We start from the raw sequence: 15348 nt of genomic DNA on the forward strand, positions 1-15348 counted from the left end.
TATATAAAGCTGGAAGTGATCAGGCACATGTACCTTTTGAAATTATAGACTAAACACATGTAACTGCTGGCACATTCCATAGGGATGCAAGAAACAAGGCTGAAAAAATAAGTCAAAAACGAGATGCTTGCACTGGTGTGATGAAAATGTTTCTTTTCAGGAAAACATGTCACAAGTAATCTTCTCTTCGTTAATAGTGAATAGTGAACATGAAAGGGACTATGTCAATTATCACGCGCTCGCAACTTGCGGTGTCCGCAAACGCATCAATCAAATCAAATGGTGATGACTAATTATACAGGGGGAGCATCGGACCGTATTGCAATGAACACAAAATGGAATCTCTTTGTAGTGTCGTCATGACCATGGCCATTGAGCATCCCTCCAAACGCACCACCTCCTCGTGAGGTTCTCGTTGCCCTTGTTATCTAGATGGTCTGAGATTTCACTCTTCTCGTCGGTGCTGCTGCTTCTTTGGTTGTTTGCCTTCTGTTCTCGGAGGAAGCTGCAAGAGGAACGGAGCTCGAGATCACGCTTCAGTGCTTCATCCCTGTAATTCAGGTTCAAATACCTGGGATGGTCCAGGAATTTGACGTTCTTCAGCCAAAGTCTGAGGGCCTGGACAATAGCAGCAGAGCAAAAATAAGAATAACCAGAAAACAGCACTCAATAATGAGATGAATGTAGCAGCAGCTCATATGCAAAGTAATGAACTTTATGCAGGAATCAATTCCAAGTACAACCGAGATGCTGATGATGACGTGTCAGCCATCACAGGTTGCAATTGCCATGGTCATCAGTTATCACTTATCAGTTGGTGACCATATATCAGCATATGAAATGCCATGTATTCACTTCGATTTTTCTACTACATGGATATGAAACCTCATCTACTTCTTGAAAAATTAATACTATAATACCAGAAGAGAGATCTTCTGAACGATTAGAAGTTCATAGGATTGTATTGTCTGATTCAAGTAGATGTGCCATCTCCTAAACTATAAACCTTTGTCGAAGCAAAAGAGAAACCTGACTTCGATGCAAATAGCTTGCACAAATTGAGTCTAATGGATTGTATGTGCATAAGCTTATATCAGGATTCATGATGATTTTGTATTGCCACTGGAACCTTAAAAGCATAAGTACATTGTGGCCATGTCTTTCTCAATAATGGGGTCTGCAAGAGGAGGGACTAAAGTACATGTAGAGCTTGAAATTACCAATGAAAAATATGGTTTATTTTCTTATTAGAAGCTAAAATTTGCATTTTTACAAGAATACTTTTGAGGAAACAAAGCTTGAAGGGAGCGAGTAGATTCATATGCAACAAAAAGGAATATTTGGATCATGGTTTTCAAGTATGTACTAGCAGGAATTCTCTTGGGAGGTGGTTGCTAAGATCCTCAAGGATCTGCTGAAGAGCTCTGAAGTAAATGTTACAGGCTTCTGCAACCAAAAAGGAAGTTTTTGTTATCTTCTTCAGGGCACGTTTATTTTAGGTATGGTAGCATTTTTCAGATTTATAAGCTCTGCAAGGTGCCACGCCTCTGCCTGGGATATGAATGCTATCACCAGAAATGGACTGAAAACACCACGCAAGGGAATAATAAACTAATAAATTATGTTGGAGTGCTATCATGATATGGTATTCAGTCTTCCTAACTTCCATTTCCTTCAGCGTGTTCGTGGGACGTTACATAACTGGTACAAGGATTGTGTCTTTGAGCTGTAATATGCTGTGCCATCCTATTCTCTTCTTTTCTGGTAGGTATGGCCCCCCTAATGAAGCATTGTTACTCTATTTCATAATTCAAAATTGCTCCAGTTGCCATTGTCTATCTTAAAAAGTTTGTATAAACCCACCGATATTGATCCGACTCTCAGTGATTAGAACATGAATACAATGGAGCCTATAGAATAAATCCTAGAAACTTTCGCAATATCTGCAACTCAAGGCTTACTGTAGACCAAATATAAACTCAACGAATAATCACTATTATGCGCTTGTATGTTCATTCAACCACCATGACAGATTATTCATAGACCAATATACAGGAAAGAAGGATAGAAAAGAATACCCACCAAGTTTGTCTCATATTTTACATCTATTGTAGCCTTTTCAATAGAGTTATCAGGTACTGTTATTGTTCAATGCGAAAATACAACCATAAACATAACCACAGAAAGGGTATAGAATACATATGATTCTTACCTCCCAGTATATCCAGGCAGCAACTTTATGCGGCATCAGCCAGAAGAAAGTTGCCAGCCTCAAGGAATTACTTGTCTGTCCAACTAATTTGGCATGCAAAGCTGCTGTGAAATAGTTCCCAAGTGTTGGATGCTGAACTGATATGACAACATATAGGCTATCCCCAGGGGCATCAGCACGAATACTCCAGTTGCCAAGCATATCCTACAACTCATCCCAACAAAAAGAAACCCACTAAAAATATGCAACAGAGGTGAACATAGTTATCATAAATTAACTAGACGACACGAACCAGTGAGTGTCAGAATCGGAAACATTGATTATACAACTGCACAAAAGAATGGAATGAGCTCCCTCCAGCAATTTAATTGAGCTAAGCAAAGTTTCTGACATCAATTATATCAGTTTTGCCATAAAAAGTTTTTTTTTCGAAATAACATAAAAAGGTTCAATACACCACATTGTCTGAAATCTGAAAAAACAAGGTAACATTATTTTTCACAAGAGGTCATACCATAAAGGGGCTGACATGCAAGGGCTTTGCGACAAGATCAGAATCCGGTTGGAAGGTAAACATCACCCTCTCGCCCCAGGGAGTGTTTGTGACCTGACACAAATATCGAGAGATTATGACAGTGCAAATAATTTATCATAACCCAATCAAGATGAATCATAGACACTGATTTCACCTCAGCAATGCACATCCTGAGCTCCCCATCTTGTCCCTGGCCCGCAGAATCGTAGCAGTAGTAAATGCTTAGCGGGTTCTGCGCGTACCCCACGCTCTTGGGTATAGTCAGGAGACGCCTTAACCAAGGATAGAACAATGCGAATCAGCGGGCAAACATTTCACAAGGAAAGTTTCTTCTACATGAAACCGCACTGCCTTTCGCAATCTTATACTAACAAATTGGAGTTTTTACAGCTCCACAATTGCTCCCCTTCGATTTTAGAGCACTAATTGCGCGATTTTTACTAGAAAATGAGCGAAATTTGCACTCAGTAGCAGCAGTAGGGAGGAGGGACTCACACGGGGCCGGAGGTGGAGACGATGCGGCGCGCGTCGTCGGCGGAGAGGTGGTCTGGGAGCGGCAGGCGGTCGAGGTCGACGAGCGCGTAGCGCACGGGGTACTCGAAGGCGTGCGCCGCCGGGCGCCGGCGCGAGTGCCGGACGCGGCCCTCGTACAGCCGCGCGGCGCCGTCGGCGCACCCACCGCCGGAGTCGTGGCGGTGCTGGAAGAGGAGGCGGAGGAAGAGGAGGAGGGATTGGAAAGCGGAGGTGACGAGGGTAGCGGCCAAGGAGGCGAGCAGGTAGAGCGCCTCCATGGCTGCTGCTCCGATTCCTGAAACTGGCCTTTGCTATGACAGAGATTCACTTTGGTGACTGGTACCTTTCTATTTTTCTATTTTTGCGTTCAGAAAAATCTTCTTTTTTGTATAACAGAAAGAACAATCTACTACGTGGTTACCATTACTTTTCTCAAAATTTCTTAACAGCATGAACCAAATTACCGATTGGTAAATCATTGCAGTGGAAGTGGTAATAGTTCTCTTTTTGGTAGGTGGTAGCTAATCCGTCAAGACATCCTGTCTGACTTGATGCTCGCCACAGACCACAAGAGGCCATTGCATTAGAGTTTTGTACTGTTTCTGGTTCTTGGATGGCTACACTCCACGTCTCCAACTGCATCTGTGGTCACGCCACTCATGTGGATAACAGGATAAGAACCCTGTTTCAAATGGAAAAGAAATAGCAAAAGCATGATAACCGAATCTCAGCTCCCCTTTTGACCCCTGGAGAAGTAGCACAATCGACCTTTATGCGGTTAAAAGGCATCAAAATAGAAATAGATACCCAAAGAAAAATCTGCAGTTGCAAAGCTTTTCAAAAATCGTTGCCATGTGTGATGAAGCGATGCGAGGTACAGATACAGAACTAAAGCATTATACTTGCAGAGTTCAGGAGGGCAGAATGCTAGCTATGTACTTAAGCAGTAGTGTCACGATATAGCAGCATCAGTGCACAACGATGGCAGAATTACAGAAACGTGTAAAATGAAGGAATCAACTACTTTTAGCTCTGAATTCTGATCACAAATCAGCTTAAGATTTCCATCTGGTGCAGAAGCCTGGTTACAAGCACAGTTACGCTATCTGCTTGTCGACAAGGCAAGCAGCATTTGGGAGAGTGCATTCAGCAACAATTCTAACGAATGTAAAGACCAAAGAACCAAATAGAATTTCCTGTTCAAGAACTGACAAGCATATACTTACAACAGGGTCTCAGTTTGTCTCTCTGTTCAGGAGAAACTCGATTTATTTCTTTACGGGTACAAGAGCTCCAGATCATAGAGATCTGACTGGAAAAGAGCCTACTATACAGAACACAACAGTTGTACAGCTCAAAGGGGCAGTTTAAACAGTTGATCAGATCAGTCATAGTACCGGAGAAGGTTGATCAGCTGGGGTACTTTTGCATATGAATCACCACGGCGGGCTCGAAGATAAATTAAGCATGCAGAATCTGGCTGCTTGATGGTGTCAGATCACTGAATTCCTTAGGAACATCCACATCTTGCCAACAAATGGAGTAGCTTGCACTCCTGCTACCAGAATTGGCACCAGCAGCAGGTTGCTTCTCAACATGCCCAATCGCTACATGGAGACCTCGGCCAACGACAACAATCTTGCTGTCCAGACAACTGACGGAGAAGGGCTTCATAATCCGCTCAGGCATCGGAGGGCCACTGACCGATTCCCATGAATCAGTCTGAGGATCATAGATTTTAATCTTCATCCTCTCATACTCTGAAATGACAAACAGATGCCCATCGATGACCACACTCTGCCCCGTCCAACCTTCGCGCATTCCAACCGGCATCGCCTCCCACCGGTCGAACTTCGGATCATAAACCTGCCCTCTCGGCGACGAGAAGAACGGCCACGCGCAACCTTCAGTGACATACAGCCTACCACTGATGACAGCAGAGTCCGAGGAGGCCATGTTGATGCCCATACTAGCAATGGGCTGCCAAACGCACTTGTCTGGATCAAGAACCTCGGCGGAATTGAGCTCAAACTGGTTGGTGCTGTAGCCTCCGGCGACATAGACCCGGCCATCGATGACGCCGCCGGCGAAGAAGGAGCGAGCGGCGAGCATCCTCGTCATGACGGTCCACCTGTTCCTGTAGATGTCATACTTGAGCACGAGGTGCAGCGGGCAGTCCATGTCGGAGACGAGGCCGCCGCAGACGAGGAGCGTGCCGTCGCTGGGGATGGCCACACAGCCGAACCCCCGCGGGCACGCGCGGTCCCGGCACGGCATGGCGGGGATGGCGTGCCAGGTGAGGTGGCCGAGGTCGAGCACCTTCCACTGGATCTTCCCCGTGCAGCGGTGGAAGGCGAGGGTGAAGAGCCAGGGGGCGCGGAGGCCCAGCGCCCGCCGCTGCGCGAAGAAGCGCGCCTTGTCGGCGAGGAGGTGGCGCCAGCGGCGGCACACGAGGCGGCAGGCCGCGTGCGCCTCGACGGGGAGGCGGAGGAGGCAGCCGAGCGCGGCGTCGTCGGGGAGCCCCGGGATGAGCGGCGTCTCCCAGGCCGGCAGCTGCTGCTGCTGGGGGCCCTCCGGGGGCGCGGGGACGGCGGCGGTGGCGAGGCGGAACTTGGGCGTGAGCGCCATCTGCGCGTCGCCGAGCTTGCGGACGGGGGCCTGGTCCGAGGACACCCGGACGCGGCGCATGCTCCGCCTGCTGCTTCGGCAGCGAGGCTCGTCGCTGCTGCTTGCTGGGGGCAAAAAAAAATCCCCAATTCCTCGACCTACGATCGCCGGAGGAAGGAGAAGGATCGACGGCAGCCCACCTGGTACAGGCAGCCAGAAATCAACCGCCGCAGGGCAGAAGAATGGGGGCGATTCGGCGCTATCCAGACCCTAATCCCTTTCGCATCCACCGCCAATCTCACGAGACGAGGAGGGGCGACGAACTGACCTTGTTCTTCGTTGGGGTTGGGGCCGGCGCCTTCTCGAAGCCGAAGCGACGGCGAAGAGAGGGGGGGAAAGCACCTTCACCTCCCCGGCCCCGCCATTGATTGGCGCGACTGGCAGCTGACGCTCTCGTTCCAACAGCCACCGGCAGCGACACCAAACCCAAACCAGCAGCAGCCAGAGAGAGGAAGAGAAGGAGAATGGGGAAGGGAAGGAGAAGTGGAGAACTAGAAGGGTGAGGTCAGTCAAAGCTGCCAATTAATGCCACCACCACCACCACACGGTAGTGGGTAGGAGTAGCAGCTCGAAGTCGAACGCAAGGCTCCCTCGCGATTTCTTTTCATTTTCTTTCCTTTTTTTTTATCAAGATCAAGAAAAACAGCTCGTTCTTGTTCGGTGGGCGGGCCCCACCGCGAGCGGCGCGCGCGCGACCGAGGCAGAAACACGTCACCTCTCTGCAGAACTCCCTCCGTCTAACAAAATACAATATTCTTCCAAAAAGTCAAATAATTTTAAATTTAACTAAAATTTGTACAAAATAATATTAGATCAGTTATATGATATATTTTGATACTAAATTTATTTGAAAATATAAATGTTAGTAGCTTTTTTATATAGATTTGATCGAACTTGAATTTATTTGACTTCCATAAAAGTAAGAGCAGTGGCGGAGCGAGGGGGCTGGCAGGGCCCATGGCCCCCTAGCCCCTATGTTTGTTGTAAGTCTACTATAATATATATATATAATATGATGATTATATAAATATAAAAATTAAAGAATACAATAATCTAGTGCAGACATATAAAATTGATTTTTATTTATTACTTGTGTCAATATATTTTAACTATATATTTCACAGAGTATGATCTTTGAGTAATCATTATCATTTTTAGTCTTTTAGCTGATATAATTTGTTTATACCTAACCTTTTAGATATCATGGATAGTTAATAAATATATTCTTATGTCAACTTAACTCTGATTTCTAAATATCCAAATATTTAACCCTAGTTTACTTTCGCCGCCCGCTACTCCCGCATCGACGCCCCAAGACCTTGCCACCCGACGCTCAACACGTGGCCCCACCATAACTCTATCTCGCAACGTCCCCTTACTTTGTTAGGAATATAGCACCCATGTAGCGCTCCCTCACTCCTAGCCTCTTTTTCTATGACCATCACTTAATAATATCAACACTTAAGATTGGCTCTACACGATAAGAGTTTGCACCAAAATTATTTTTCGAGCAGGCAAGGGATCGGTATCTCACCCACCTACGAGCCTATTGTCCTAAAAAAAAATCTATTGTCGCACTACGAGCGTGTTCATTTTATCTTATCACTTGGCCCCCTATCATTGAATCCTGGCTCCGCCACTAAGTAAGAGTTGCATTGACGGAGCATGTACTAGAAAATCGTTTGAAACCAGTTAGGTACGCGCGTTGTCTGTAGGAGGAGGTTGGGTTGGTGACCTAATCACGGGTTAGCACGGCCCAGCTCGCTGATCGCGACGGGAATGGACCGAGTTCTCGCGGCAGCTTGCGCCACCAAACTCGAACTGCTTGCCGCCGTCTCTCTTAACGAACACTTCCATTTTTATTTATACGTCATATTGGATTTATTTTAAATTAAAGTTAGCTGACTCCAACTAAGCATATAGAAAAATATAGCAACAGTTATACTACCCAATAGATGCACTATCAATATATATTTTATAGTAAATTTAATAACAATAGATTTAGTACTGAAAATGTTATTATTATTCTTTGTAAATTATATTAAAGTTGGTTAATTTGATTTAGGACAAACATAATATGATAGGTAAATAGAAACAGGAGGAGTAACAACAATAGAGGGCAACGTATCAGGTCCTACAAAGAAATTCTTCTTAAATGCTCGTGTTTTTAATTAATGAAAAGCTAGTTCAGTTTTGAGAAAACAGAAAAGAGAGGTACAAAACTGTTGTGTTTGGCCGTCACAGCTTTGCTCCATTCTTTTCGTTAAATTTTTTCTTCAGATTCAGTCACCTGTCGAGTCCGCGTGACTTGGGCAACTCACGCTAAAGAGTAGTGAAGACTTGCCGTTTCATCACAAAAGAAAGGGAAAAAAAAACAAAGCTCAGTTATTTTTCCCTGCCGAAAAGATAAGGACGATAAAAGATGGGCCGGCCCAATAAAGATGAGCGGTGGTAAGGGCGTCTTTTTTGTTTTTATATTTCTTAAAATCATTTTTTACAGAAATATATTTTCGGTTTTATAATTTACAGTTTTGTACCCCTACCGCCCGGCTGCCGGGCGGCAGGGTGGCGGGGCGGTAGGCCAGGCAAAAATTTATTTTCTTTTTAGTTTCCAAAACAGTGAACTTCTAAATTCAATTAAAAATTATAGAAAAATCAAAAAAATACAAACTAAATTTTGTTAGGTTTATTAAATCAAGATCTATAGAGAAAAAATACTCATGCATGTGAAATGTCAATTTTGCCCCTGCTAAAATTTTAGGTTGTGTTTAATCTAGTTTATTTTGTATCTATTGTTCTGTCTGTCTAAAAATTCAGAAAATTTTGTGTTAGCCTACTATTTTCATGTGTATTCCACTGGAAAATTTTCAGGTGCATAGCCTAGGTGCATATTTGTGGATCTATTATTCCACTGCTAAATGATAGAAATCCAACAATAATAGATCCACAAACATGCACATAGGCTATGCACCTGAAAATTTTCAAGTGGAATACACATGCAAAAATTAGGCTACCACAAAAATTTCAGGATTGTTAGACAAACAGATCAATAGATACAAAATAAACTAGATTAAACACAACCTCAAATTTTAGCAGGGGCAAAATTGACATTTCACATGCATAAGTATTTTTTCTTTGTAGATCCTGATTTAAGAAACCTAAAAAAATTTAGTTTGCATTTTTTTATTTTTCTATAATTTTTAATTAAATTTAGAAGTTTACTGTTTTGGAAACAAAAAAGAAAATAAATTTTTGACTGGCCTACCGCCCCGCCACTTGGCGGCAGGGTACCTGCCGCCCGGCAGAGGGGCGGCAGGCTCCCCCAGGGGCCAAAATGCGATTAAAAATAAATTTTATTTACATTCAGGTCCCTACCGCCCGGCAGGAGGGCGGCAGGGGGCCTGCCGCCCCCCAACCGGGCGGTAGGGGTACAAAACTGTAAATTATGAAACCGAAAATATATTTATGTAAAAAATAATTTTAAAAAATATAAAAATAAAAAAACGCGTGGTAAGGGAACGAGCTTGGCTGAACAATGTGGGTGGGTGGGTCAGGAAGAGAGCTGGGCCGAGTTTCTGCAGCCTGTAACAACGTTGGAGGGCCCAAAACGAATCCGAAAAAGAAACAAATAGCGGGGGTGGGGGCGTGGTCCGATGGAAGAATCCCTGTGCAGCAGATGCTGCATGGCGTTTTGAGGTTGAGGCCGACGGCGACCGGATCGGAGTGGGAGATTCATCGGTGAGGCTGGAGTGGCTCAAGTCAATTTTTTAAAGCTCTCCTCTAACCTTCTTCGATAAATTTGAGGAACAAAAACGAGGGAAGAGGAGGATAGAAAAAGAAAAAAAACAAGGGACTGATCTGTTGATTCTGGATCACAAGGGTTCTACACTGGATCGTGTTCTAGTGTACAAATCGGGTACTGGGGTACAAGTTCTAGATAGAGATTAGCAAGTAGTTCGTGTCCTCACTACAGATCAAAATGAGAGAGGGAGATAGTCAGATCGTTAGCTGGAGGCGGTGCAGTGGACGAGCTGGTGCCGACAGGCGCCATGGCATCAATGGAGGCGAGGATAACGTCTAGGAAGTCGGGGTCGGCGAGGTCACGGTCCGGTGACGGCGGCGTACGGCGCGGGTAGCGGTACCCCTCCGGCTTCCACCGACACTGTTCAGGGACGGAGGTCGTCGTGGTGGCGGCGCGAGGTCCTGGCGGTGCTTCCCGTCGGCCAAGCGCTGCCCTAGATCAGTAGGGACTATGGGGAGGGGTTGTGGCGGCGAACCTTGGGTATCGTGCCCGGCACCCTCCCTGTCGTGGTGTGGCAAATCACAGCCGGGTGGCGGAATGCACCCGCCTAAACCCAGAGGGTGAGTACTCGGGGGTTAGCTAGGACTAGTTCGATCTCTTGGAAGAACACGATGAACACAGCCAGTTTAGAGTGGTTCGGGCCGCCGGAGCGTAATACCCTATGTCCACTGTTTGCTGTATTGCCTGAGCCTGGGTGAGCTTGGAAAAATCCCCTTGTGTGCGGCGAGCGCCTCCTTTTTATATCTCAAGGGAGGTGCGTACATGGCCGTTTGGTGGGACCCACATGTCATGCACTGGTCTTCTTCCTTCCCCCTCCGTGAGCCTCTGCACCCGGGGCACCAGCTGCCCGCCGCCGTCGCGGGCTTGGCCGCGCCCTGCCCGCCGTCGAGCTCCGCCCGAGCCGGCCGCACTCCGCCCGCCGTCGAGCTCCGTGTGCGCCGCCGTCCTCTGAGCTCCGCTCGCGCCCGCGGAAGAAGCTCCTGCTCCACCGGAGCTCCAACGCGCCCGTGCCGCACTCCGCCCGCGCCTCCGAGCTCCACGCGCGCCGGCCGCGCCTCCACCGCACCGCCCAGGGTCCACCTCGCGTCGCTCGAAGCTTCGCCGCCGCCCCTCCGCCCGCCCCGCCAGGCCCCTGCGCCGCGGCGGTCGTCCCGGCCGCGCAGCCCCTCCGCCTGCCCCGCCCGGCCCCTGCGCCGCGACGGTCGTCCCAACCGCGGCGCCACCGCTCGGCTGCCCCACCTGCCGCGCGCCGCTTGCCCCGGCCGCACTTCTCGCCGATTCAATCGCACAGGAGCCCGCATCTTGTTGCTGGACGGGAGAGGGAAGGAAGCAGAGAGAGGGAGGGGCGCGTGACGGAAGTTGAACGCCGTCGAAGTGGGATGAACTGGTTCGGTTGTTTTTGTCGAACCAACTCATCCCGAATCTTAAAGGAATATTCCTCTTTCGGGTTCTCCAACCAAACACTGCAAAAAACGGAATGGAGCGGCTCCGTCCTGATTGATTCCTCCAACCAAACGCATCCTAAGAGACTATGTAAAAGTTTCTGCATAGATAAATTTTTAAAAAACTTCAAAAACTACCCAACGGAGTCGCTATAGCCCCCCGCACGGTATCCCGCTCGGAAAAAGGAGGACATCCCTCGTCATCTTTCGCGACCAACATCGCCTCGCTATCGCCCCCCGCCCCTCGCACTCCCTGCCTCCCGCCTCCCGCGAGTCCCTCCCACCGACGGAAGGCTCCACGGCGGAAGGCGAGCTGGGGCGGAGGGTGAGCTCACGGCGGCGGGCGGCGCAGGCTCCACGGCGTAGAGCGAGCTCCGGGCGAAGGGCGAGCTCCGGGCGGTGGAGATGCGGTGGAGGGTCGGCGCAGGGCGAGCTCCCAGCGGCGGAGGGCGAGCTCCCGACGGCGGGCGAGCTCCGGGCGGCGGAGGGCAGTGGAAGGGGCGAGCTCCGGGCGGCGGAGGGCGAGCTCCCAGCGGCGGTAGAGGGCGAGCGTGCTGCTGGTGCCATGGATGGGGAGTAGGACGAGGGGAGAAGAAGATGTCGTGGGACCTAGGTGTCAGTGAGTTGAGGAGAGTAGAGAGAGGAGAGAGTAGATATGAAGCGAGAGATTTAGCTAGTCTGTTGGATGAAGAAGAGATATAGAGAGCGAATTCTAGCTAAATGATTAGCTAAATAAAAATTTGGCTAGTATGATTTAGAAAATCTCTTGGAGATGCTCTTGTACTCTGATTGGATAGCCAATTAATATGGACCTCCAATAATCTAGCTAGAATGGGCTTCCACAATTTTCGGCTCAACAGCTGAATTAGAATTTATCACACCAAACCCACCAGATGCCATGTGGAAAAAGAAAGCTCAACATATCGAACATGATTTTTATGAATTTTGGTAACAAGATTTTTTTTAAGAAAATACGTTATTGTTGAAGAACCGAAGCCCACCAAGTGTGAATATATATCACAATCAGTATGAAGCGAAGGCGGATCCATTCCAAACGTGCCATTTGATAACCAAGTGCCAAACTTCCTTCGCATAGCTGTGATTTAAGCACAGATGCAATGCAGTCTCAAAATCTTGATCACACAAGCTGCAGACCGGATTATAGGGCCAATTCCTAATCAGAAGTTTGTCGATCGGCAGTCAGGATCTTGGACCGTAGGAGTAGTAGTGTGAAAAATTTGTGTTCCCCTTCAGCATGAGCCTTCCACAGCGTTCTCCCATAAAAAATGATGCTTTAGTAACAATAATGGATGAAAAAGAAAGAGAATACTTATATCGTTGGTTTTCATATACGTGAAAAAGGATGCGATGCTTTTAAAGAGTCGCTATATATACCAATAGTACAAACTGATGATGATTGATGAAGTCAGCAACGATACAACAGTAGTACATCAATGAGGCAACACACCAGCAGTCTTTGTTTAAAAGTTCATGGCATTTTCAGAAAGCTCGCTCGCAACATATTTTTCTCGAAATAAAAAAAAAACTGCAGCAGCCTTTTGAGCCTAGTTCAACAATTTCTCAAAATCATTGAAGATTTTAGTAGTGGCAATCTCCAACAACGGAGCTGTCTTCTCGTGACTGGTGAGTCATGATGCCACACCGTCCTTCCCTTCCTATAAATAGTAGACTGGCTCATCGATCCATCCACAGCTCTCCTCCTCCACTTGTGTTGGTACCAGCTAGATCTGATGTTGCTACCAAATATAGCAATTGATCCAGAGCTTGCTTTATCTGTAGATCGATCGAATAATCGTCGATAGGACCTGCAGATATATGTGTACATGGAGTCCTCCAAACGTGCTCCACCTTCTCCGGATGCACGCGGCGGCGGCGGCGCCGGCGCACGGCTGTTCCCGTGCCTGTTCTGCAGCAAGACGTTCCTCAAGTCGCAGGCGCTGGGCGGGCACCAGAACGCGCACAAGAAGGAGCGCGTCGCCGGCAGCGATTGGAACGATGCCTGCGGCACCTCCTCCTACGCCGCCGCGGTGGAGCTGGACGCGCTCGCGGCCGCGGCCGCCGGCGGCGCGCTTCCCGCCGCGTCGACGCTCGTGGCGGGCGCCCATGGCCAGCGCTGCGGCGGGGCCATGGCTGGTGAGGCGTCGCACAGCGACGCCGCGGCGCTGCGCCCGGAGCTGGAGAGGTCGCGGTGGACCACCGGCCACGTGCTGGCCTTGCACGGCGGCAGCAAGGACGGGTTGATGGGCGACGACGGGCTCAACTGGAGCAGTGGCACGCAGCAGCAGGCCGTCGCCGCGGCGCCGAAGATGGAGACCATGTCGGCGGCTGCGGCCTCCGGTGGTGGCAGCGAGGAGCCCGACCTCGAGCTGAGGCTCCGGCCAGCTTGACGACGACTATGAGCTAGCTAGCTAGCGTTCTTTGTGTGGCGTGCCTAATACCGCTCAGTCATCCTCTTAGTATTATGGTTGCTACCGTCCTCGATACTGTATACAATAATGGATTTCTTCACGCAAAAGAGCAAGAAAGTACATACCCTTGTTTGACTTTTCTCGTAACAAAATGCGGCAAATAAAGATAGCTCTTGCCGTCCAATTAATATAAAAAAGGAGTAGAATCATGAAGAAGAGAGTTGCTAGACTAAACGTGATCATTTACCAGAAATGCCACGTCATACTCCACAGCGGATCCACGATTTGTGTTTTGGGAGGTTTTTTCTTCCTTCTTTCTCTTATTTTCCGTCCTCCTTCCCTTCCATGGAGTTCTTGGGGTGTGGGTGTGGGTGGGTTGGGGGGAGAGGGGTCCTGAGCCGCTACCCCCCACGCTAGATCCGTCCCTACGGGCACCGATCACATCCGCAAAGCTCTTACTAATAATCACAGCTCCAAGTAGATGCCAGTAAATATTGTTGAAGTAGTAGAACTTGACGTTTCGTTAGGTCCCGGCTCCACACGCCATGCACAAGATTTGGTTTTGCATGGTCTAAAATAGGACTAGAATAAAATTAGTCGAATTTGTGATAATAGGCTAAATATGAATTAATATAGATCTAGTCAAGGCTAATGGATCCTAGATGTTAATTAGCTAATATCTATGCAATTAGCTTAGCAGTTAGTCTACAATTACTTCTAATTAGTTTGTAATAAATTTAAAAACTAAAAATTAATTCTAGGATTCAAATGGGTCCTAAGTGGCGCTGACTCTTCCGATCGAGCCTCTCGAAGAGGCTAGGTAGCTTGACAAGAAGACCTGTTTGTTGCATTGGTGATGATTTTTCCATGATTCCTAGACTAGATTATTGGGGATCGGACAAAGCTCAGCACGTCCACTTCCAGCACGGATGGTGTCACGTGGGCTCGCACAGCGTGATAGCAGCTGCTGTTGGATTATTCCTGATGACGCTACTGTATACGTAATTTGGATGATGATCGATATGCATGCTCTTGTGCACTAAATGTTAAGTATTCCCTCCATTTTAAATTTAGATCATTTTGATATATATATATATATATATATATATATATATATATATATATATATATATATATATATATATATATATATAGAGAGAGAGAGAGAGAGAGAGAGAGAGAGAGAGAGAGAGAGAGAGAGAGAGAGAGAGAGAGAGAGAGAGTCTCCTATAAACCACCGTGGCTTACTGAATTCGGCCGCGAGATTTGTCGATCTTCCATCATCTGAGGGAGGGATCGATCCTCGCTAGCTGTTCTGGAACTGTGGTGGCGATTGCATTGCGAGCCCCCATGGGGGTTCAGGTGGTGTTGTCTGCTGCTATGGCATGCGGTCCTAATTAATTAACCAAAAATGTGTGAACCACATTGTCTGGCTTGGACGACGCCACTCGACTCGATCCCCTGGCCTGGCCTGTATACAGTTGCATGCGAACATATACACTGGTGCTTCTTGGCTGCTAGCTAGTTAGTGCAGTTTGCATGTGTGCAAAGGTAGTGGCCCGGCATGCGTGGCATCATCTCTTCTCGGAGCAAATCAAGCTACAGAGAGTCGAGATGCCGCTTGTGTGATGGGCACCCTTCATGCGTTTAGTTTTGGGGTTGAAGACAGGCAAGGATCGATCTATATTTTTCAGTGTACGACTTTTAAGAAAGATTTGCTTGTTGGTACGCGCACCAAAGGTTATCAG

General features: G+C 47.7%; 3 protein-coding genes across 4 annotated transcripts; 1 reads left to right on the forward strand and 2 right to left on the reverse strand.

Annotated features, from left to right (window-relative positions):
• Positions 1-133: 133 nt before the first annotated feature.
• On the reverse strand, positions 134-3884 carry LOC120662021. 2 transcript variants are annotated; one of them, XM_039941086.1, is made up of 6 exons: positions 3243-3884; positions 2902-3019; positions 2727-2819; positions 2213-2416; positions 1367-1446; positions 476-618 (listed from the first exon to the last, which is right to left on the reverse strand). In XM_039941086.1, coding segments are annotated over exons 1-6 (792 nt in total). In that variant the 5' UTR covers positions 3539-3884; the 3' UTR covers positions 476-617. The 2 variants fall into 2 exon arrangements, with proteins under 2 accessions (XP_039797011.1, XP_039797020.1); XM_039941077.1 differs by lacking the exon at positions 1367-1446 and having other exon boundaries at positions 134-618; positions 3243-3798.
• Positions 3885-4426: 542 nt separating this feature from the next.
• Positions 4427-6536, reverse strand: LOC120662013 (F-box/kelch-repeat protein At1g30090-like). Its single transcript, XM_039941067.1, has 2 exons — positions 6196-6536; positions 4427-6067 (listed from the first exon to the last, which is right to left on the reverse strand). The coding sequence occupies exon 2, from the start codon at positions 5946-5948 to the stop codon at positions 4722-4724; it is 1227 nt and encodes a 408-aa protein (XP_039797001.1). The 5' UTR covers positions 5949-6067; positions 6196-6536; the 3' UTR covers positions 4427-4721.
• A 6325-nt stretch (positions 6537-12861) lies between these two features.
• LOC120695856 (zinc finger protein 4-like) lies at positions 12862-13735 on the forward strand. Its single transcript, XM_039979075.1, has one exon. The coding sequence runs from the start codon at positions 13016-13018 to the stop codon at positions 13577-13579; it is 564 nt and encodes a 187-aa protein (XP_039835009.1). The 5' UTR covers positions 12862-13015; the 3' UTR covers positions 13580-13735.
• The last annotated feature ends 1613 nt before the right edge of the window (positions 13736-15348 follow it).

This window comes from Panicum virgatum, chromosome 2K (assembly GCF_016808335.1).
Source record: "Panicum virgatum strain AP13 chromosome 2K, P.virgatum_v5, whole genome shotgun sequence".
In the NCBI taxonomy this organism is placed as follows: domain Eukaryota; kingdom Viridiplantae; phylum Streptophyta; class Magnoliopsida; order Poales; family Poaceae; genus Panicum; species Panicum virgatum.